This window comes from Choloepus didactylus, chromosome 14 (genome assembly GCF_015220235.1).
Source record: "Choloepus didactylus isolate mChoDid1 chromosome 14, mChoDid1.pri, whole genome shotgun sequence".
NCBI classification, from domain to species: domain Eukaryota; kingdom Metazoa; phylum Chordata; class Mammalia; order Pilosa; family Megalonychidae; genus Choloepus; species Choloepus didactylus.
The window spans coordinates 21,865,381-21,889,793 of NC_051320.1; the positions used below are offsets into that span (position 1 = coordinate 21,865,381).

The 24,413-nt window shown below is 37.6% G+C and overlaps 1 protein-coding gene across 1 annotated transcript in view; it reads right to left on the reverse strand.

Moving 5' to 3' along the window:
* Positions 1-1,845: 1,845 nt before the first annotated feature.
* The window catches only part of ARMC1 (armadillo repeat containing 1), a 40,876-nt gene continuing 18,308 nt past the window's right edge, over positions 1,846-24,413 (reverse strand). The window contains 5 exon segments of the mRNA XM_037803026.1: positions 1,846-3,998; positions 4,000-4,059; positions 4,837-4,911; positions 4,997-5,113; positions 9,614-9,803. Coding sequence (XP_037658954.1) covers positions 3,867-3,998; positions 4,000-4,059; positions 4,837-4,911; positions 4,997-5,113; positions 9,614-9,803 — 574 coding nt within the window. The 3' untranslated portion in view covers positions 1,846-3,866.

A 24,413-nucleotide genomic window follows, 5' to 3' on the forward strand; every position in this document is an offset into this window, starting at 1 on the left:
CCAAACTTCAATCCACAGGCCTTTATGGACATTAAGAGCAGAAAGGGATAAAACATATTTTTAAGATTAATCTGACAGAATAGAATGGGGTGACACTGGACCTAGAGTAGCCCATTTCTGGCCCACAGACATATGGTAAATGTTTCAAGGGTCTGGAAGGGCCTCCCCAAATCCAGCAGCATTGGCAGCATGGATCTGCATCCTTCACAGCTAACAACCCCTTTTCACACAGGGCATGGGTCTCCATGTGTTTTCCCATGTTGTCGCCTAACCACGCCTACTTCTTTCATTTACCTAATTTTTCTGACTTCCATCAACAATGAGTTTTTGATTACTAGACAGATACCAGAAGTAAGTCACCTCAAACAATGTAGGCCAAATGGTGGTGGTCGAAAAAAGAGGCCCAGCAGTGGCTAGAAGATGCACACTGCCTTGTGAGAGTTCACAGACTCGGGAGCCAGGCCACCTGGCGTTGCCACTTATTAGCTGTGTTATCTGGGATTAAAGAATTACTTAATTTCTTTCCATCTCATTTTCCCCAATATGTAAAATGGGGATAATGTAACAGTACCTACCTCATGGGAGTTAAGGATTAAATGGGGAAATGTTTGTAAAGCATTTGGGCACAGTGCTGACTCGAAGTTAGTTTTGTTAAATTTATTGCATGACTACCATGGGCTTAGTTCTGTTAGAAATAAAGTTTCACAGCCTTTACCTTTGATAAAAAGTTTCATAGCCTTTACTCCACAGCAAAGGAAAGGGGAGTTGTCTAAGATGAAACTACAATGCAGCTAGCAGGCAGGGTGCTAAGGAGATTCAGAAATCATCTACTCAAAAGGAACTGAAATCCTGACAATAGAGTTCTTCAAAGGAGAAAGCCTAGATCAACATCTAAAAGCTGAGGACTAAGCCTCAAAAAAACTGACCAGGTGTAGGAAAATGAGTAGTCAAACAAAATGTGATTAGAAATGTACAATGTATCACTTGAGAATTAAGGACAAGAAGAGTATTAAATGTCTAGTAACAATAATTCCATCTTACACTTGTCAATTTTTAGTTTTCAAAGCACTCATGAGTTCACTGGAACCTAACAATGACTCCATGGAGTGGAGGAATTATCTCCACTTTACTAAGGAAGAAAAAGCTCAGAGATTAAATTATTTGCCTAAAATCACAAAGCTAGCAACTTATATTATATAATAGGAAATTAAAACCACTATTACATATATATTTATACATATGAAATATTCTCCTGTAACAATTCTGTAGGAGTCAGGGTGTTATAAACTAATCTTAACTTCATTCACTGGAGCAAGGATTATGCCCCTCGCACATATACAGTTTTTAAAAACTAAAAACTAAATTATATAATAAATGGAGGGATTTGCTGAATACTAACCAGTAAGTCAAAAACAAACACGCCCAGAAAAAAAAAAGCAAATTTGATGCTTTTCTTACTTGCCCAATAAGTGAAAAAGTACCTTCCATTTACTTTTACTGATTAAAAAAAAAAAAGGTTCTATGCTCCATCTTATAAAAAAATATTCAAGCCAGATAGAGCAACAATATTAATAATGAAGAAAACTCTCTGTTGTCAAAGAGCTTAGCAGAAAGGCTGACCTGTAAACAGGCAATTTCAATACAATGTGATAAATGCTACCAAGAATATATGTACAAAAATAGCTAACAGCTAATCCAATTTTGGGATGACAGAGGTGTGAAAGGAAGCTAGAAAGAAGATGAATGGGAATTAAGTAATGCAACGATGGGTAAGTAGAATGATGTGCCAGGCAGTGTATATATAAACAGGCATAAGAGTCATCAACAATGCTCATACCACAAAAATGCGATATCCGTTCAATTTTAATTGTTACCTTTTATTATTTTACAATATATTTCAAAAACTGTCTTAACATTTGCCTTAACTGCTCTATAAGACCTGCAATAAAGGAACACTTAGAATTAGAACACACAAACACCAAACTGCAATACCTACTTGTACTAAGCCAGTATTACCAGAGGAATGTAGTTTTTTAAATAAGCAGATGTATGGCAATGCAAAATAAAATAACTGTACAAACTTGTTAGAACAGAAAACTCTGCATTAATGGCGACAGAAAGGAGGTGGTTTTGTTTTCTGTTTTCAACACATCTGGTTCTGGCAGCAAGTTTTATAATGCATTTAAAGCAAAATGTGCCCCTGAAAGCTTACGTTTTCAGTTTGTGCGTGTCACCTGAATCAGAGCCTAGACACATGAAAAAATATAAACAAACACCTAGTCTGTAAGTATCCTTCATAATCAATATCTTTCCTTCGAGAAGCTCACAGTATTAGTGAACTCAAGACTGTCATTGGTGATGGTATTTTACAATAATTTTTTCCCAGTACACTGGATGCTTTTAATTTTCTCTGAAAGAGGAACAATGAAAACACAAAGAAACCCTCCAGGGTTCAATTTTCACTTCACATTCTCCAAATAGTAAAATAGCAGCTCTCTAGGTTGATGAAAAAGAATTTCAATTTCTTTCTTTTAGCTTTTAATCATACTAGCATTTAAATTTATCTGGATTTAGCTGGACTTCAAAAAAAATTTTTTTAAGTGCCAAATATTTCAGGAATTTAATAAAGCACTGCATACATGGAATGGGCTCTTATCTATCCCAAAATATTTATTTATTTATCTAGCTATTTATTTGTTTATTTATCTTACCTTCATTGAAGTTCTTTTTTTCTGGCTGGACATGAGAAATAAGAGTAAGTGACCAATTTCTTGGCTTTATTTCTTTATAAGCAATAATTTGGGTCTTTTTTCATTCAATACCACTGCAGCATTTTCATAATAAATTCACAAAAGGCAATATGAGGAAACATCTACTGAATAAAACAGGCTTCTGCCAGGCAAATAGTGTTTTGAGGTTAGACTCTACCAAAATGGTACTGTGTCATTACAGGCATTCAATTTGTTTTCTTTTTTTCAAGTTTGTCAGCTCTTTACTTCTATTATTTCTTCTAGCCGAGGATAGTGTGTTATCACAAAGTAAGGCCTAGAGACCATTTACAGCTGCACACAAATATCATGGGGGACATAACTTTCAAGAGCTGATATAAACCAAACTGAATGGCAGTCAACTAGAACCACATTTAGTCACATTCAAATAGAGTCTCAAAAGCACTTTGCTGATATACGTTGTTTCCTTCTTCTCAACTGATTTGTGTTAATCTTATTAAATAAAAACAAATCAGATTGCAAAGATTTTTTATAGTTGTATTTTAGGGGGATTACTATGTTCAAATGAATATATTTTAATTTACAAAATGTTCATTAGCAATGTCCTTTCTACAAACATGGTTGGCAAATAAAAAAGGCACAAAAGGAGGATAATGAGAAATGTTTTCTTTTAACTTTCAATGAAGAGTACCAAATCAGTGTCTTTCATGAAGCAGAAAAAAAGTTCAGTAATCCATGCACAATTTGAGCTAAAAAATAAATTCTCTTCCAAAAGTTCCTGAGGCTTAAGAAATGAGTTTTCCTAATCACATGCTTCATGTAAAATAAAATGTAAAGCTGCACATACCTGTTTGGTTTTAACAGTGGGCCCATATGAAAAAAAAAAGTGAGGCAGCAAAAAAAGGAAAACAAAACAAAAACACCTTTATAAACAAACAATTCCACTTATAGCCTCTGTAATTTTTTACCACTTAGCAGGGGTAACATGTCCAATAGAATGTAAAAATGCAGCATATGCAATCATGTAATCTAAAAAACTTCATGATAACTTATTGCAAATTGCACTTGACAGTTCACCACAACATTGGAACACTGGCCCCTTGTTGGTTCACACAGTCCTTGAGCCCCAAATAGAAGTCACCAGTAAAATGATCTAGATAAAAAGTTTGCAGCTGTGCTCAACCAGCTAGCTCCACCTTCTGGGTGTGAGCCGACCCGGGACACTGCTTTGTCTTGTTCCTTTGTGGGACTCTCATCCTCAGGCAGGTTAGTCTGGCAGGTCTGTGTTTTGTTCTACTTCCACAGGAGTATCTTGGAATGGGACCAGCATCTGATACACAGAAGATATTAAGAATCACTATGACATCAACCTAACGTAATATATGTATATTTATGTCATAATTTAAAGGTCGACTTTACTCCTATTCTAACTGCTGTGTTTATTCTCAGTGATTGTAGTCCTTTTCAAATTTTAGTTTTATATGAAAGTAAACCCAATGTCTGAGTACTGCATAAGCTCAAAAAAAGAACCGCACATGAACTCAGATGCTGATGTCCTAAGGCTCTAGGAGAAAATGTACAACCTCTATCTACTTAAAGATGACTCAAGATAGTGTCTGGCCACTGTGGGCCCTGAAATGCCAGTAAGCCTACTCTCTGTGGAAACCTTAATGAGCTACATGCATACAGATTATTTTTCTCTATCACAAAGTAAGTGGAAATAGTAGCAACAGGCAAAGATTTTCACCATATTTACTTGCCCAATGGTTGGACCTTTATTTTTTGAATTGACACAACTGATTAAGGTTAGAAAGAAAGTATTTTAAAATTAATGTGAGAATACCATGTGCCCTTATTGCTACATAAAATCTGCAAGATGTCTCCACTGATATAAAAGAAGTTCTCTTCATAAGAGCCGACTCTGGAATCCAAACAAAGATCTATGTTTCTAAAAAAGTTAATTATTAACAAATAATAAAGTAAGATAATCCTACTTAATCACATTTTTATATATTTGGCAAGTCTTAGGCTAGAAATATTGGCAATCTGCTGGCATAAAGAATAATCAAAAGAGTTAGGTACAATGAAAATTAAAACAAGCTTTTACCTCTTCTCCACTCTCATTTTTCACAACTTGCTGTGCTTTCATTACCTTGGTTGATGCTATCGCTGATGCCAAAGCCTAGGCCAGGATAAAAAGGAAAAATTTTGAACATTGATTTGTTTACCTGTAACCTCCAACATATGCAGCCATTTAAAATACTAACCTCTGCTTTCAAATCTGAACGGATTCGCACCACACATCTCTGAACAGCCATTTGAAAAGTAAAGCTTATAACTCCTTTAATTTTTAACAAGGCCTCTTCACACAGATTTCTCCGAGACTGAAAAAGTAAAAGCAAATTGTTATTAAAATAGGTAAAATAATAAAAGGGAATAAACCTACTAAAACCACACTGAACTAGTCATATTTGGTGGTGGTGGTGGAGTTAACAAATGTTCCTATTTCAGTGCTACCATCTTATATTCGTAGGCACAGAAGGGGTGCTGCTTATTCAAGTTTATTAAATTTTACAAAATAAAAAGAGTAATTTCTATTAGATTTTTTTCTAGCTTCAATACTAACATCTAATTTTAATAATTTTTATCAGAAAGATGCTAACCAATGTTAAATTTTATCTTACAGCAAACAATCATGACAGAGATGACGGAGTGAGATGTTCCTGGGTTCCATCCCCCAAAAAGAAAAAACTGTCAGAACCATCTTTTTAAAAGCTCCAGAAAACAGTTATGGGTTGCAGTAACTAGGTGAGGGGTGACTCAAGAAAAGAAGCAACAGAAAATCAGTAGGAAAACCTCATGACAGATTTGTTGGCCCTTCTCCCATCCCCTCCCCAGCTCAGTGTAGCACCAGCCCATGCTCCCAGTGCAAGTCCCTGGTCCTGGTTCTAGAGGGAGAATAACTTTTTTGAGCATACTGGGGTACACTTATTTCTATACTAATTTGTTTGGGAGCAACCTGAAGATTAAATGAGGTCACTCATCTCTGCCCAGTCCTAGAACTTGCACAGGATGTGGAAACAGCAGGCAAGGCAGCTAGAACACTATAACAACACACTCATATGCAGGTGACTGGGGCAAGGATTACTGCCTTTAAGATACAATAGAGTACCCAGGACCAGAAAGAAAGAACTTCCTGGGGTAAGAGGAGCATTTTGAGAGTATCTGAGTAAAGGGGGAAATCGTAAGACCACGCATGTACGCCCAGGACAAGATGCAGTCTCAGAAAAGTCCAGAAAGGACCATGTGTATTGGCCTAAGGCTGTTCTTTAGGTTCACTGTAAGGATGGTTAAGTACTGGTGTACATAGACAACTTCTAAAGACTGGGAAAGGTGTTTTTTCTCTTTTCCCTTCTTTTATTCTTTCTTTTTTTTTTTTTTTTTTGTTATGTCCTGGCATTCAAGGAAATTTTTGTCCAAGCACTAGCCGGATACATGCAAGCTTAAGGAACAGAAACTTAAGATACTAAACCCCAGAGTTAACATTAAAATATTAAAATGTCCAGTGCACAACAAAAATTTATGAGACATAAAAAGAAACAGGAAACAATGGTCCATTCCAAAGGAACAAAATAATGTGTCTCAAACTATCAATGAAGACGACCACACTTTCAACATACCAGACAGACAAAAAAAAAAAAAAAAACTGTCTTAAATATGATTATAGTGCTAAAGGAAAACATAGACAAAGGAACTAAATGAAATCAGAAAAACAATATATGAACAAATTAAGAATTTTAATGAAGAGACAGAAATCACAAAAGGAACCAAACAGAAATACTGGAGCTAAAGAGCACAATAACTGAAATACAAAAATCCCCTAAAGGGGCTTGACAGCACATTTAAGCAGAGAGAAAAAGATATCAGTGAAGCTAAAGACAGGACAATTGAAATTATCCCGTCCAAAGGGCAGAAAGAAAAAAGAATTAAGAAAAGTGAACAGAGCCAAAAGACTGGGACACCATCAAGCATACCAATACGTGTATTATGGGAGTCCCAGGAGGAGGAGAACTAAAGAGGCAGAAGGAATATTCAGAGAAATAATAGCAGAAAACTCCCCAAATTTAACAAAAGACATTCAAGGATCCCAAAGTACCCCAAACAAGATAAAGTCAAAGAGAACAAGTCCAGACACACAATAGTCAAACCATCAAATGCCAAGGACAAGGAAAGTGTTCTTAAAGCTGCAAGAAAAAGCAATGTGTTATGCACAAGGCAGCCCCAATAAGATTAAATACTGATTTCTCATCAGAAACCATGGGGGTATGGAGACAGTGGGATAAAATATTTAAAGTCCTCAAAGAAAACAGTTGCCAACCAATAATTTTATATCTGGTGAGACTGTCTTTCAAAAATGAGGGGGAAATTAAGACACCCCCAGGTAAATAAAAGCTGGATAAACAAAAGGTGAGGGAGTTCATCACTATTAGACCTGTCGTTCAAGCAATGCTAAAGGAAATTCTTCAGACTGAAATTTAAGGACACTATACTGTGGATAGAAGTGGCATAAAGAAATAAAGCTCTGGTAAAGGTAGCCATATGGATAATTATATTTGCCAGTACTACTGTACTGTTTTTTGTTTTGTTTTTTATGGTATATAACTCCACATTTCCTTCTTACAGGATCTAAAATGCAAATGTATAAAAAGTAATGATAAATCTGTGGTTTGGGACATACAATGTATAAAGATGTAATTTGTAACAAGTACAACAAAAAGGTTGGAAAATGAAGTTATAGGAACAGTGTTTGGGCATGCTATTGAAGTTCAATTGGTATCAAATCAAACGTGATCCTTATAGATTTAGAATGTTAAATTTAAGCCCCATGATAACCACAAAGAAAACATATGAAAAATACATACAGGGGGAAAGAAGAAGAGACTCAAATTGGTACACTACAAAAAATCAAATAAATATGAAAGTAGGCATTAACAGAAGAATTGAGGATTTAAAAAAAAAAGGTATAAGAGGTACAATTCCAAATAGCAAAATAGCAGAAAAAAATCATGCATTATTAGTAACAACTTTAAATGTAAATGGATTAAACTCTGCTGCCTAAAGGTCGAGACTGGCAGAATGGATAAAGCAGCATGACCCAATGACATGCTGTTTACAAGAGACTCACCTTAAATTCAAAGACACAAGCAGGATGAAAATGAAAGGATGGAAAAAATATACATACCATGCAAATAGTAGCCAACAGAGAGCATGGTATAGCTATATTAATAACAGATAAAATATCCTTTAAGTCAAAAACTGTTTCAAGGGACAAAAACAGTCACTATACAATGATAAAGAGGTCAATTCAACAAGAAGTCATAATAATTATAAATATATATGCACCTAATGGCAGAGCCCCAAAATAGATGAAGCAAATAGTGACAGATTTGAAGGGAAAAAGTAGATGGCTCTACATTAATAGGAGACTTCAATACACCACTTTCATTAATGGATAGAATATCCAGACAGAAGATCAATAAGGAAACAGAAGAGTTGAATGATACAATAAATCAATTAGACCTAACATACATAGAACACTTCATCCAACTGCAGAATACACATTCTTCTCATGTGCACATGGATCATTCTCTAGAATAACCATATGTTAAGTCATAAAACAACTCTCAATAAATTTCTTTAATAGATATAGGGCTACTCAGATTACCTATTTCTTCCTAACTGAGTTTTGGTAATTTGTCTTTTAAGAAATTTTTTTGTTTCATCTGTTATCAAATGTATAGACAAAATTATTTAAAATATTCACTTACATCTTTTAGTCCCTGTAGAACCTATAGTGATGTCCTCTCTCTCATTTCTAATATTGGAAATTTGTGAATTCTCTCTTTTATTCTTGATCAGTTGGGCTGGAAGTTTCTCCATTTTATTGAGCATGCCAAAGAACCAGATTTTGATTTCACTGATTTTTCCCTATTGTTTTTGTTTCATTCATTGATTTCTGTTCTTTTTGTTTCCTTTCTTCTGCTTACTTTAGATTTAAATCCTCTTCCTTTTCTACTTTCTTAAGGTAGAAGCTTAAGTCATTGATTTGAACCCTTTCCAGTTTTCCCATATAGGCAGTAAGTGCTACTGTATTTCCCCTCATACACTGCTTTAACTGCTTCCTACAAATTCTGAAATGTTAGGCTTTCATTTTTTATTTGGTTTAAAATGCTTTCTCATTTCTCTTTTGGTTTTTTCATTGACTCATGGAATACTTTAGAAGTGTATTATTTAGTTTCCAAATATTTCGGAGTTGTTACAAGTATCTTTCTGTTATTTATTTCTAAGTTGCTTTCACTGTGTGCAGAGAACAAATTTTGTACGACTTTAATCTTTTTAAATCTACTGTGATTTGCTTTATGGTTCAGAATATGGTCTATCTTGTTAAATTTTCCAAAAGCACCTGAAAAGAATATTATCCTGTTGCTAGGTGGGGTGTTCTATAAAACCCAATTAGGTTAAGATGGTTGGCAGAGTGTTAGTCCAGACTTCCATATCCTTACTGAATTTCTGTTAATACTTGTCCTATTACTGAGAAAGCAGTGGTGAAATTTCTAGCACTAATTGTGGATTAGACTCTTTCTCTTTGCATTTCTGTCAGTTTTTGCTTCATAGATTTTAAAGGTGAATTAGCAGGGATATAAATATTTAAAATTGTTATATCCTCATTAATTGACCCCCCAGCATGAAATTACTTTTTGTTAGTATAAAATACTGATGTTGGAATTATTCTTAAAGACTTTTAGCAGGTGACACTGAATAAACTGTGTGTAACATGATTTCTCCTTCCTATTTTATGAACTATGTGTTTATAAAACTCTTACCGTATCGTCAAGACCATCTATATGCAAAACCACTGTTTTGGCACGTTTGTTTGTAGTTCCCAGAAAAAACTGAGCTTTCCTTCGACGTGAATTCATTTCATTGAAACTATCACCATCTGCTATACTGGAGGACTGAAGAATGTCATAGATTTCAGAGGCCAGCAATTTTGTCTCTCCTGGAGTTGTAGTCCTTGAAAAGAAACATATTTAATAAATTAACCTTGTTACATCTACTGATATTGTAATTTTATTCCTCAACTTTGAGGAACATTTGTTTTCCTCGTTCTGATGTTTCGTTCAGTGTAAAAGCAGTACCAGTGAATCCTAGTCCAGTATCAAGTCTGTAACAAAGTCTAATTCCATGTTAAATCCATGGTTTATTGAGAATCAAACCCCATCACTACAGTGGTACAGAAGCACATTTAATGGAAATCATTAAGTAAGAAAAGAACTAAAAGGAACAACATATAACATGTCCCTGGACTACTAGTAATATTCAACTTTCAATTTGAAAGAACCCTGAACTTTAAGAAAATACAACATTAAAAAATCCAAAAGGTAAAAACAAATTAGGGAATTGTAATGGCTATCTCCAAACAAAACAAAACATACAACAACAAAACAAACAAACAAACAAAAAAAAAACACAACAAATTAGGGTAAGATCATTCATATTATTAGAGTTCATTTTGAGAAAAAGATTTCTCAATAAACTCAAACTGATCCTATTTTTTAAGTTTTTTACATCTCTTACAAAACATGCATACACCATAAAACTACAACTCAAAAGTTTTCATTCTTAAAACTTTTAAATCCTACTATACATAGCACCACATATCAACACCTAGTGCTGTGCTATCAATAGAACTTTCTGCAATGGTGGCAATGTTCTATATCTGTGCTGTCCAATATGGTAGCCAGGTGCCACATGCGGCTATTGAGCACTTGAAATGGGGCTACTGCAATAAAGAAATAAAATTTTATTTAATTTTAGTTCATTTAAATTTAAATGGCCACATGGTGAGCAGCTTCCATACTGGAAAGCAAAAGTCTGGTGGCTCTTATTAATTGGTTGAATTAAATAAATAGGGTACACATAACCTATAAACAATAGGGTACACATAACCTATAAATGAACTGAATGAAGCCCAAACCCTTTAGCATACATTTAAGGCCTTAAAATCTGGCCCCTTTCAGCTCTACTAACATCAGCTCATTTTGTCCTTTTATAATTCTCCTAAAAAGCCATGCATTTTTATATATTCTTCTTTGCTGTCTCTTTGCCCTGGAATGACTTTTGTTCATGCCGTTCCCTCAACCAGAAGAGTTTCTTTGGAACCACAGGCTTTCAAAAATCTTATTTTCCCTTAAGTGCTTCTCCTAACTACCACCTTTACAAAACCTACTCCCAACAACCTATTCCTCCCATTGCATTCATACCTGTACTTATACTGTCAATCTTAATTTTCTATTTCTTCCATAAGTATATAAATTCAAGAGTAGGGATGTATTATCACTGTACCTTCCACAGAGGCTAACAAAATGCTTTATAAGACCTTTGTTTACTGAATGAGTAGGAATACTTCAACTTCTGATATCATACATATTCCATACATAGAGCCTGAATTCCAGGGGTGCTAATCTGACAATGTCCCAGTCACTCGATCTACTATGCCAAATGCTTTTTTGGGTTTTTATTTCCTACAAACACAAATTACCCTGAATGATTTTTGCTCTGTATTGCAGGAAGCTTTCAGAAAGCTATTTTTAGGAGATGTTTCAGTACTTTTTTTTGATAGCTGTTTCACGTTCACTGAAAAGGTCACTACAGTTTCCAAGGTGTTTTAAATACTAACCAATACAAGGTTTAAAGAGTTTTACACTGGTTAGACGTGCTTGTGAATTTAAAAGGAAAAAAATAATGTCTTTGTTATCCCCTCTCAAAATCAATATTGTTTTTTTAAATGATTACATCATACAAAAAAAGAATCATCAAAACACATAATACAGTATGCAACTAATGACCTTCTTATAAACATTTTTTTTTAAAAAAACACACTGTTTCAAAGCTTTTCTATGTGCTTCCAGATGAACCAATACCAAGAGAAAAATTAAAGTACTGTAACATCAAATTATTATCTTCCTGTTCTGCAGAGTAAGAACTAGAACAGTAGTTCTTAACCTTTAGGGCTACTGACTCAAAAGAATCTGATATTAAGTTGCGAGAGTGCCCGCATGTTCTCTCGCATCCATTCTTAATAAATTTGCCTGCTTACTCTGTGCTGTGCTGTGCCCTTGAATTCTTTCTCGCGGCATGGACAAGAACCTAGGAAGCTGAATCTGGCAACATATTTTGGTGAGCCAGGGAGGAGATACCTCTCCGACCTTCTGGACTGGTGAGTCATGGCTATTGACCAGGAGGCTTGGTCGATTGCTTTCGCCTTTTCTCCTTGCTTGGCTCATTGCTATTCTCTCTTATGTCCTCATGCAACTCTGTGTCTTTAGGAATCTAGGGGTGCTGATCTGGCTCCCCCAGGACATAAACTTCGTCCACTCTGAGCCTCTGGCTCCCTCCTCGGAGGTAGCAGGAGCCCATCTCCATGCTATACAGAGCCAAGGAGGCTCAGGGCGGCGGGTGACAGGGCCCTTGGGACATGACTAGGGGATTCTCCCTGTGTCAAGCAGGAGTCCAATGGAAGCCAAATCAAGTTCCTGTCTCTCTCTCTCTCTCTCCTTGGTTCTCCAAGACTTTCCACACTCTCTCCTTTCCTCCCCTCTGGGGACCATCTCTTGATCCTTGCTTGCCTAAGATTTCCTGTTCCTCCTGCTGAATCTGTTCCTCTTTTCACCTCTTCCACAGAAGTCCTCTCCCTTGCCTCCATGAGACTCTCCTCTGTCTTGCCTTCTGTGCCTTCTGAGACATTTATCTTTTGTAACACAAGATTCTGGGCTAAAGATTCTTGTACCAAACAAGGTACTATCTTTAACATTCTAGGGAGTCACCTCCGGTTTTGGTCTATGGGAACTGACAATGGGAGTGTCTCCCGTTCAGGCCTTGATTGTTAAGTCTCTACTGAGACCCACTGCAGCCAAATATAAAGCTCCCCTTTTAGATTACGCTTGCTTTTTAGCCCTCGGGAAACTTAGAGGACAAAGGTATTCCCAGGAGCATTGTCCTAGACTTCTCTCAAGTGGAGCGAGCGCCCCCACCTCAGAAGCACGGAGATGCCACGTAGCCACAAGGGCACTAGTGAGGCTCCTCTATTTCCTTTTCCAGAGAAAATGGGAAATGCCAGTGATCAATATAAGCTAAAAGATGGGGAAGTATAGCCCTTCATTAAGACTCTCAATTATGATACTCCAGTCTGTAAAAGACAAAGACAGTAGTCAGAAATTCCCTAAGTCCAGATATTCATGGCTATCAAGACAAGGACCTGAGAGGGACCTGTCACTTGTGTTATGCCCACGTCTCAATTTCCATTAGAAAAAAAATCTTAGTAATCCCCTTTTAAACCTTGTTTGCTAAAAGGCATAAAGAATATACCACCAAGCCAATTAATTGTAATAAGCTACAAGAGATCAATCAGGAGAAAGAGGAAAACCCAGCTCTCTTCCAAGGGAAGTTAGTGGAAGCCGGGCTTCTAAAGAAATATACTAATATAAGCCCAGACTCCCAGGAAGGTAGGATTTTGCTGGGCACGCATTTCATCAGCCAGCCTGCCCCTGACATTCAGAGAAAACTGCAAAAGCTCTCCATGGACCCGCAAACTCCCACTAATGACCTTTTAGAAACTGCCTTTTCTATTTTCAACAACTAAGACAAGGCCGAGGAGGAAAGGGCAAAGAAAAGTAAGCAAAAGACCAGAGTACAGACTCAACTTATTATAGTCGCTGTTAAAAGCATCCTGTCCCCTCAAGATCACCCAAATCGAGAGAGAGGGGCAAGATGGCGGCATAAAGAGGAGTGGAAGCTAAGTAGTCCCCCTGGAACAACTACAAAAAAATCAGAAACAACTAGTAAATAATCCAGAATAACTGCGGGGGGACAAATGAGACCATCCACTCATCATACACCAACCTGAATTGGGAGGAATGCCCGAGAACACAGCATAAAATCTGTAAGTAAAACCTGCGGAACCAAGTCGTGAGACCCCCTCCCCCATAGCCCGAGCTGCAAAGCCTTGTGGTGCCAGAGAGAAGCTCTCTCCCAGCAAGCGAATATAGCTCAGCTGAGCTCCAACTGGGGTTTTAAGTAGCGAGTGTGAACTGCTCACTACAGGTACGCATCCCCAAAAACAGACAGAGGCTTTGGGTGACGACTGACCTGGGAGAGCCAGAGGGTCGCCTTGGACTGTGTCTGAAGGGGACTGTTTCTTTTTTGGCTCAGTGGAGAAAGCCCCAGTCATTTTCAGTTTCCAGGGCTGTGACTCGGAGAAGGGCAGAGACAGTACAACCAGAGAGCGAGACCACTGAAATGCTAATGACCTCCACCTGGGGGGTCTGTCTTCTCTAGGAGGAAAGGGGTGGGGCCCTTTCCATTCAGAACCAGACCTCAGAGCCTGGGGGAACACGGCCATACTGCCTCAACCCAGTCAAGAATTATAGGCTGACAGGCGCCACCTGCTGGGCAGAAAAGCACAGTGACCCAAGGCATCAAAGGGTGGAGCAATTTTCTAAGACACACCCTCAGGGAAACCAGATACTGAATATTTCTTCCCTCTGGGACCTGAGCCTGTTCTGGTCTGGGAAAACCTGATTTGGATAACCAAGGAAACCATGCCTAGACAACAGAAAATTACAACCTACACTAAGAAAAACAAAGTTATGGCCCAGTCAAAGGAACAAACGTGCACTTCAACTGAGATACAGGAATTTAAACAACTAATGCTAAATCAGTTCAAAAAGTTTAGAGAAGATATTGCAAAAGAGATAGAGGCTGTAAAGGAAGCACTGGACATGTATACGGCAGAAATCAAAAGTTCAAAAAAACAACTAGAAGAATCTATGGAAATGAAAGACACAACCCAAGAGATGAAAGACACAATGGAAACATACAACAGCAGATCTTAAGAGGCAGAAGAAAACACCCAGGAACTGGAGAACAAAACACCTGAAAGCCTACACGCAAAGGAGCAGATGGAGAAAAGAATGAAAAGATATGAGCAACGTCTCCGGGAATTCAAGGATGAAACAAAGTACAATACTGTACGTATCATTGGTGTCCCAGAAGGAGAAGAGAAGGGAAAGGGGGCAGAAGCAATAATAGAGGAAATAATTAATGAAAATTTCCCATCTCTTATGAAAGACATAAAATTACAGATCCAAGAAGCGCAGTGTACTCCAAACAGAAGAGATATGAAGAGGCCTACGCCAAGACACTTAATAATCAGATTATCAAATGTCAAAGACAAAGAGAGAATCCTGAAAGCAGCAAGAGAAAAGCAATCCATTACATACAAAGGAAGCTTCATAAGACTATGTGCTGATCTCTCAGCAGAAACCATGGAGGCAAGAAGGAAGTGGTGTGATATATTTAAGATACTGAAAGAGAAAAACCGCCAACCAAGAATCCTGTATCCAGCAAAGCTGTCCTTCAAATATGAGGGAGATCTCAAAATATTTTCTGACAAACAGACAATGAGAGACTTTGTGAACAAGACACCTGTCCTACAGGAAATACTAAAGGGAGCACTACAGGGTGATAGAAGATAAGAGTGCGTGGTTTGGAACACAATTTGGGGAGATGGTAGCACAACAATGTAAGTACAAAGGTAACTATGAATACGGTTGAGAGAGGAAGGTGGGGAGCATGTGAGACACCACAAGAAAGGAGGAAAGATAAAGACTGGGACTGTGTAACTTGGTGAAATCTAGAGTATTCAACAATTGTGATAAAATGTACAAATTGTTCTTTTACGAGGGAGAACAAGCAAATGTCAACCTTGCAAGGTGTAAAAAATGGGGAGGCATTGGGGGAGGGATGCATCAGCATAAACTAGAGACTGTAACTAATAGAATCATTGTATTATGCTTCCTTTAATGTAACAAAGGTGATATACCAAGGTGAATGCAGATAAGAGGGGGGGATAGGGGAGGCATGTTAGACACTTGACATTGGTGGTATTGTCTGATTCTTTATTCTACTTTGATTTAAGGTTATTTTTCCTTTTGCTGCTTCCTAGCTGTCATTTTTTTTTTCCTCTTTCTTTTGCCTCTCTACCTTCTTTGACTCTCCCTCCTGCTTTGTGGAAGAAATGTAGATGCTCTTATACAGATAGTGGTGAAGGTGGTGAACACATAAATTTATGACCATGCAGAAAACCATCGATTATTTACTTGGGATGGAATGTATGGTGAGTGAACAAAACCATATTAAAAAAAAAAATGGGTTGATGACAAAACCTCGAGGGCAATATACTGAGTGAAATAAGCCAGGACACATTAGGACAATTATTACAGGGTCTCACTGACAGGAACTAATTATAATATGTAAACTCACAGACATGAAATATAGGGTACCAAGATATAGGACGAGGCTAAGAATGGGAGTGGTTGCTTAATATGAGGAGAATGTTGAATTAGGATGAACTCAAATGTTTGGAAATGAACAGGGGTGTTGGTAGCAAGATGTGAGAATAACTAATAGCGCCAAATGGTGTGTGAATGAGGTGGAAAGGGGAAGCTCAGAGTCATATATGTCACCAGAAGGAAAGTTGGAGGTCAAAAGATGGGAATGTATAAAACTGAATCCTATGGTGGGCAATGTCCATGATCAACTGTACAAATACTAGAAATCACTTCCATGAACCAGAACAAATGTATGACAATACAATTAGAAGTTAATAATAGAGGGGCATATAGGGAAGAACTATATACCTATTACAAACTATATACTACAGTTAGTAGTATTTCAACATTTTTTCATAAACAGTAACAAATGTACTATATCAATACTACGAGTCAACAACTGAGGGGGGTTGGTTAGGGATAGTGGAGGATTAGAGTTTCCTTTTCTTTTTTTTCTTTTTTCATCTTTCACTTTATTTCTTGTCTGGAGTAATGAAAAGTTTCTAAAAATTGAACAAAAATTAAGTGTGATGGATGCACAGCTATATGAGGGTACCCAGGGGCAAGTGATTATACACTTTGGATCTTTGGATAATTGTATGGTATCTGAACAATCTCAAAAATGAAAAAAAAAAGCTGGAAAAAAAAAAAAAAAAAAAAAAAAAGATCACCCAAATCATGGCTCCAAGTCTCAAGGGCCTTGGTTCAACTGTGGGTCAGAGGGCCATTGGCAGAGTGAGTGCCAAAAACCTTGAAACAACCCTCAACCTTGGCACCCAATGGGGCCCTTGCCCCAAGTGCCACCATGACATCTGACCATCAACCTAGAGGAGCCTCAGGTGACACTTGACATACAGGTAAGATTATTAATTTCTTAATTAAATAATAGAGCCACTTACTCTTTTCTGAACTGCCACTCTGAACTGACCTTCTCTCAGACTTGCCTAGTTATGGGAGTTGATGGTAAAAGCCAAAACTAGCACCTTCACTGCCCCTTTCCTTTGTAAGCTTGGAGACATTCTAGTGTCCCATCAATTTCTCATTAACCCTGAATGCTCCACCCCCCCTTTTAGGGAGGGATCTTCTTCACTCCCTGGGGGCCACCTTAAGACTAGTAAACTCAGCTTGTGTTTACCCCTTTGTTTTGCCTGACGTCCCTACTAGATCCAGGCCTCTTGGCATCCCAAAGGTGATCCTTAAGCAAATAAATCCATCCATATGGGATGAAGGCATCCCGGGCTGAGCCTACTGAGGAGCCTCGTCTGTGTTCAGGTTCTCAATCCTAGATCTTAAAAATGCATTTTTTGTATCCCTCTTCACCCAGATTTTCAATACCTATTTCCTTTTTAAATAGCAGGGACTTAACAATAAGATTCCCACCCTGAATAGACAGTGCTTCCCCAAGGGTATCAAAATAATCCCTGTATCTTTAAGAATGCCTTAGCAGCAGACCTTACTGACCTCCAACTGCCTATGTTAACTCTGTGAACTAACGTACTCCTAGTTACAAGCCCTGAATGGATATGGAAAGTTGCAGGTTTGAGAAAGTAAATTTTGTAGTTATTGTTGACTACAAGCCCTAGATGGATATAGAAAGTTGTAGAAGGTTTGAGAAAGTGAATTTTGTTAAAATAATGTAGATTGTTGGTCTGCTTAATGAAAGAGTATAAAAAGTTTCTTAACCATCTAAGTACTCTGTCTAAAAGACAAAGATTTTATATCGTATCAGAATATCTTCTTTTGACCTTATCATCCTTTATTTCAAAAGACAAGTTTTCTCACTCTTAAAAGAAAACTGTTACAAAAGACTTGTTCTTTCACATTGTAAAAGTGAGGTGCTAAAATAATTTAACATATTATACAGAAAGTACTTAGGAAGTATTACAATAATTAAAAAGATTTCCTATCCTTCTGTTAGCTAAATTTTCATAGGTGAGTTATTTGTATATTTAGAAATAGTATAAAATTCTTAAAAACTTAATAATGTTCTCACTGTCCATGTTATATCCTAATACTCATCTGTGTAATGTTAGATGGTGTTAGTCATGGTTTTAGCTATTCTTAAAAAGGTTACATATCATAGAAACAACCTAATTCAGCATTATTTGACATGAAACCTAGAATAAAGAATAAAATCTTAATGAGAAAATAAAAAGTATTTGCAAAGTCCCTTAAAGGACTAGAAAAAAACATGAAACTATTAAACTCCCCCACCTGGGGAATTTCTACTATTCTCTTAAGCAATAAGGGCTCTCAGTAAGTCAAGCCCTTAATATTCAAGCTTGCCCTTATGAAACTTATTTCTGTAAAAGCAAAATTAAGCTTACTTATAATTAATGCCTAAGAGTCACCCCCAGAGACCTTCTTTTGTTGCTCAAATGTGCTTTCTCTCTCTCTGTAAGCCAAATTCCACAAATAAACTGACCACCTTTCTCCCTAAGTGGGACATGACTTCCAGAGATCTAAGTCTCCCTAGCAATGTGAAACATAACGCACAAGGATGAGCCTGGCTTTTGCATCATAGGATACCAAGCCCCAACTGACAGTGTTCCTAAAAACTAGGAAAAATACCCTGAGCTCCATCTTGCTCCTGCTTCTGTTCAGACCATGTATACAATTTCTTACCCAGTTTGTTTCTTCCAGTTTCACAACAAACTTCTTACCAGAAGCTATGCCACACTCAACTGGCCACCCTCAATAGAATAGCCAGAGACCTCTATGCTCCTACAAGTAGGGCCTGCAACCCTACTGACAGTTTGAAGCAGCTACAGAAGACCGACCGTTGGCCCAAATTCCCTTAAGATTAAGAGAGCTGGAAATTTCTGAGGGAGAACTGAGGTATTCTTCAACAGTGTCAAGAAAAACCAAGGAATTTTTACGGACTACAGGAACTATGGAGAAATAACCAAATGCTACGTGGGATTCTGGACCGAATCCTGGAACATAAAAAAAGACAATGGAAAAACTAATAGATTCAAATAAGGTCCTTAGTTACTAGTTAATAATACTGTTTTATACTAATGTTGATGTGTTGGTTTTGATAATTCCACTATGGTCATGTAAGGGAGAGCTGGGTGAGGAGTACATGGGAACTCTGTACCATTTTTCACAACTTTTCTGAAAGTATAAAATTAGTTCAAAATAAATGGTTAAAAAACAAAATAAAAAAGCAAAAGAACTGAATACACCAAGTATAAAAGACAATTACCATTATCATCATCAAACTCCTCCTCTCCACCACCCCACCCAAAAATCCATTCAGTAATTAAATGGTAATTCATTACTCTGATGACTATTTTACATGGCCATGATCCACTCCTACCTGCTAGGAATCTCATAATCCATTCCCAAATGCCAAATCTGTCCATAAAATACAGTCTTCATCTATACAAAACTACTATAAGCAGCTGGCATCAGATTTCTCAAAACAACATAAAAATCAAGGCAACAATGGAGCAGCATTTCCTGAAGAAAACAAAATGTGAACTAAAGATCCAGCCCAGCTGTCCTTCAAATATCAAGACTATAGAACAATAGTTTTAAACATGAAAGGACTCAAGGAATACTGTATTTGTGAGCCCTTCTTGAACAATGTACTAAACAATGAACTACAACCAAGAAATGACTGGGGAAACTTTAGCCAAAGGACTGATGAGCATTTCATATATTTAATTGTAAATCTAAGACTAAAACAAAGTGGAGAAGAGAATGGAAGCATATATAAATTCTCTGACAAAATATTTAGTATAATGCAACTAAAAAATGAAAGAGGAAAGTAGAATAAATTCAATAACTGTTGCTTAGGTTAACAGGTGGGAGTCAAAACATACCGTTAAAAATAAACAAGAGAACCAAGATGGCAGCTAGGTGAGACAGGGCTAAGGAACACCTCCGTGGAAAACACTAGATAAGGACCAGAGAGTGACCCAGAATACCGGTTACAGCGATGTGCCAGCTGGATGAGATCTGCTAGTTCCCAGGGGCTGTATACTTGGTGAAACTGAGAGTCTGCATTCTGAAACGAGTGAGTAAGCCGGCTGGAAGTCCTGCAGCCACGCGGCGATCCAGGGAAGCCAGGGTTTGGCGTCTGGGAAAAAAAAAGGGGGGGAAAACCCAGGAGCGGCTGCAGGTGCGAGTGGCTGCAGGTGCGATCGTGGGAAAAACACAGTAAAAAACAGCAAGAGGGAGCTGGGCCGGCCTCTCGGTGACTGGCCTGGAAGATAGCCCACTGCAGATATCCCTGGGGCTGGGGGAACGGAGTGGAGAGCCAGAAGCCGAAAGAATCCCCGTGGCTAGCAGCTTGCTCCCGGGAGGGCTGGATAAACTCCTGCCTGGGGCCGTGCCCACAGCCCAGAGCCCCGCCAGTTGTCCCGAAGCTGGGAAGGAGGAACTGTGCGAGGAGAAGGGTGTGGCGACGCCCCATTTGGCCATTTTTGCATAAGGCAGAAAGCGAGCCGGCTTGGCCCGGTGGCCCGGGGCTTCCCTTGAGGGACGGCGTGCGCTGATGATGTAGCGCTGATGATGTAGCGCAGCATTCTCTCAGCAGTGGTCCTGGAGGAGCGTGGCTGGGCAGGGGGACCTGCTCGGAGATCCCAGAGACACTACGCCAAGCCTGGTGGTTTGTGGGACATCAAGAGAGAGGGGCAGGGGCTGGGGCTGAAATGAAATGAAGGCTTGGTCTCTTGCGGTGGCCTTGAATCTCCGGGAACCGGGGGGATTTGGATATTGAGGCTGTCCTTCCTCCCTGACCACCTGTATAAGCGCCCCGCATTCAGGGTGGGCAGCTCCAGCAACACACCCAGGCTGAGTTCTCTGGCTGGACCCCACAAGAATCATCTCCCCACTCACGGCAGGGACAAGGTGGAGAAGGTGGAGAACTGACTTGAGAGGTACAGGTGACTCACAGACGCCATCTGCTGGTTAGTTAGAGAAAGTGTATGTCACCAAACAGTGTTTCTGAAAAATTAGATAGGTTTTTTTTTTTTTTTTTTTTACAAATTAAAAGAACCCTGTCGAGCAGAGCAAATGCCAAGAGGCCAAAAACAACAGAAAATCTCAATGCATATGATAAAACCAGACCATATGGAGAATCCAACTCCAAACACACAAATCAAGTTATCTGAAGAAACAAAGTTCCTCGCAGAATTAATTAAAGAAATACAATTGAGGAATGAAAGCATGGCAAAGGATTTAAAGGACATCAAGAAGACCATGGCCCAGGATATAAGCTACATAAAGAAGACCCTAGAAGAGCATAAAGAAGACATTGCAAGGCTAAATAAAAAAATAGAAGATCTTATGGAAATAAAAGAAACTGTTGGCCAAATTAAAAAGACTTTGCATAATCACAATACAAGACTAGAGGAAGCTGAACAACATCTCAGTGTCCTAGAAGTCCACAAAACAGAAAATGAAAGGACAAAAGAAAGAATGGAGAAAAAAATCAAAAAAATCGAAACGGATCTCAGGGAAACGATAGATAAAATAAAACGTCCAAACTTAAGACTCATTGGTGTCCCAGAAGGGGAAGAGAAGGGTAAAGGTCTAGAAAGAGTATTCAAAGAAATTGTTGGGGAAAACTTCCCAAACCTTCTACACAATATAAATACAAAAAGCATAAATGCCCAGCGAACTCCAAATAGAATAAATCCAAATAAACCCACTCCGAGACATATTCTGATCAGACTCTCAAATACTGAAGAGAAGGAGCAAGTTCTGAAAGCAGCAAGAGAAAAGCAATTCACCACATACAAAGGAAACAACATAAGACTAAGTTGTGACTACTCAGTAGCCACCATGGAGATGAGAAGGCAGTGGCATGACATATTTAAAATCCTGAGAGAGAAAAATTTCCAACCAAGAATACTTTATCCAGCAAAACTCTCCTTCAAATTCGAGGGAGAGCTTAAATTTTTCACAAACAAATCCTGAGAGACTTTGCCAATAAAAGACCTGCCCTACTTCAGATTCTAAAGGGAACCCTACCAACAGAGAAACAACAGAAAGAAGAAAGAGATATAGAGAATTTTAACAGAAATATATAGTACCTTACATCCCAAAGCACCAGGACACTCATTTTTCTCTAGCAATCACGGATCTTTCTCCAGAAGGGACCATAAGCTGGGACATAAAACAAGCCTCAAGAAATTAAAAAAAAAAAAAAAAAATTGAATATACTCAGGGCACATTCTCCGGCCACAGTGGAATACAAATAGAAGTCAATAATTTTTGAACTGTAACTCCACTATTTACTTCCTACATGATATAAATTACACAAACCCTAATGACAAATCAGTGGTTTTGAACTCAATGTAAAATATATAATTTTAGACAACTATATAAAGGTAGGGGAATGGAGGAGTATAGGAACATAGTTTATGTGTCCTATTGAAGTGGAGGTGGTATCAAAGAAAAACAAGATTGACATGGATTTAAGAGGTTAATTTTAACCCCCACAGCAAACACAAAGAAACTATCAGAGAATGTAACCATAGAGATGAATTGGAGAGTTTGGTTTAAGAGAAATGGGGGATGGGGCAATGGGGAGTTAAGAAATGAGGGTGGAGTTGCTGTTGGAGGTGAAGGGAAATTTCTAGTAATGGATGGTGGGAAAGAGCATTACAACATTCTAAAGGTGATTAATCCCACTAATGGAAGGCTAGGGAGGGGGTGGAATGGGAAGATTTAGGCTGTATATCTGTTCCCACAACTAAAAAAAAAAAAAAAAAAGACAGTCTAAATAGATGATTGAATGCCAAGGATGAGCTTAGATAGAATTAGAGGATAGAGGACAGGTGGCTCAAAGGGACACAGTTGTGACATAAGGTAAAGGAAATATAGAATGTAAGCTTTGTATCATTGTTGAACTTCTTAGCTGCGCTTAATGGGATTGCATAAAAGAATGTTCTTGTTCATGGGAAGTGTATACGTGAATTACAGTGTATGTTCAAGGATGTGTGCAGCTAGCTCTCATATGTTCAGAAGACAGAGCAATAGATGATGGATGATAGGGAGGGAGGGAGGGAAAGAAATAGTGATGTGACAACACGTTAAGATTGGTGGATTGAGCTATCAGGGGAGGGGGGTCAGGGTATGATGGAATTCTTTGTATGGGGTTAGTATTGTTTTTGCAACTATTCCTATAACTTTGAATTTATTTCAAAATAAAATTTAAAAAAATAATAAAAAATAAACAAGAAAGTGAAAAGTTAAGAAAACAGGTAACTTAAAACATTTAAAATGGTCTAAGAACAAAGGTATGAATCAGACAAATCTTCCTACATATCAGAAGACATTTTAAAAATAAAATACGCAAGGAAGAAACACAGCAACTGTAACATAACATACATGGTAACTATAACAAATACATGAGTTAAGATAAAATATCTGCCACACAAATAAACATAAATGGACCTAACTCAGCAATTAAAAGAAGATTTTCAATCTGGCTCACAAAATAAGACAAAGCTAAAACAAAGTGTTACAGAAATAAAGACACAGGCAAAGGTGGACTAGGCAAACGGAAACAATGAGAGCTGGCGATATCAGGTAGAGTAGAATTCAAGTCCCCAATCTAGACATTAAACATGACTAAGAGCACTTTTTTAACCCTAAAAGACACATTTCACAATGAATAATGAAGTAATTCACAATGAAGTTATGAACATATATGCACCATGGAACAACAATGACAATATTTATAGAGAAGGAATGATAAAGCAAATGTGAGAAAATGGAGAGTCCAGATATACGATATACAGGGATTCTTTGTACTACAACTTTTCTGTAGGTCTGATATTATTTCTATATTATATATACACACACAGACACACAGACACACACATATTTGCATGGAAAACATGTGAAGTCAATACATTAACTTTTTTAAAAAATAGCTATCTCTAAATAAATGGCATTATGGATTTTCTTTATATATTTTCTAATTTTTCAAAATAAATCATACTACATACATGTAATACAATTTTAAAATGACATTTAAAATAAAAAAAAAACAACAGAAAAAAGGCAAAAAGAAATGAAACCCATATTTTTCATCCATACCAAAGATTTTAGCAAGAACAGGCCACCATTTATAATGGAACTGTTTACAAAACCCAGAATTTTACGAAGTTCTTTAGAAAAAATAACATATTTTAAAGGTGAGGTATATTTTATGAAAAGTGGCTTTTATTTATAGTATTCTTCATGTTAAATATTCACAAGTGCTTTTATT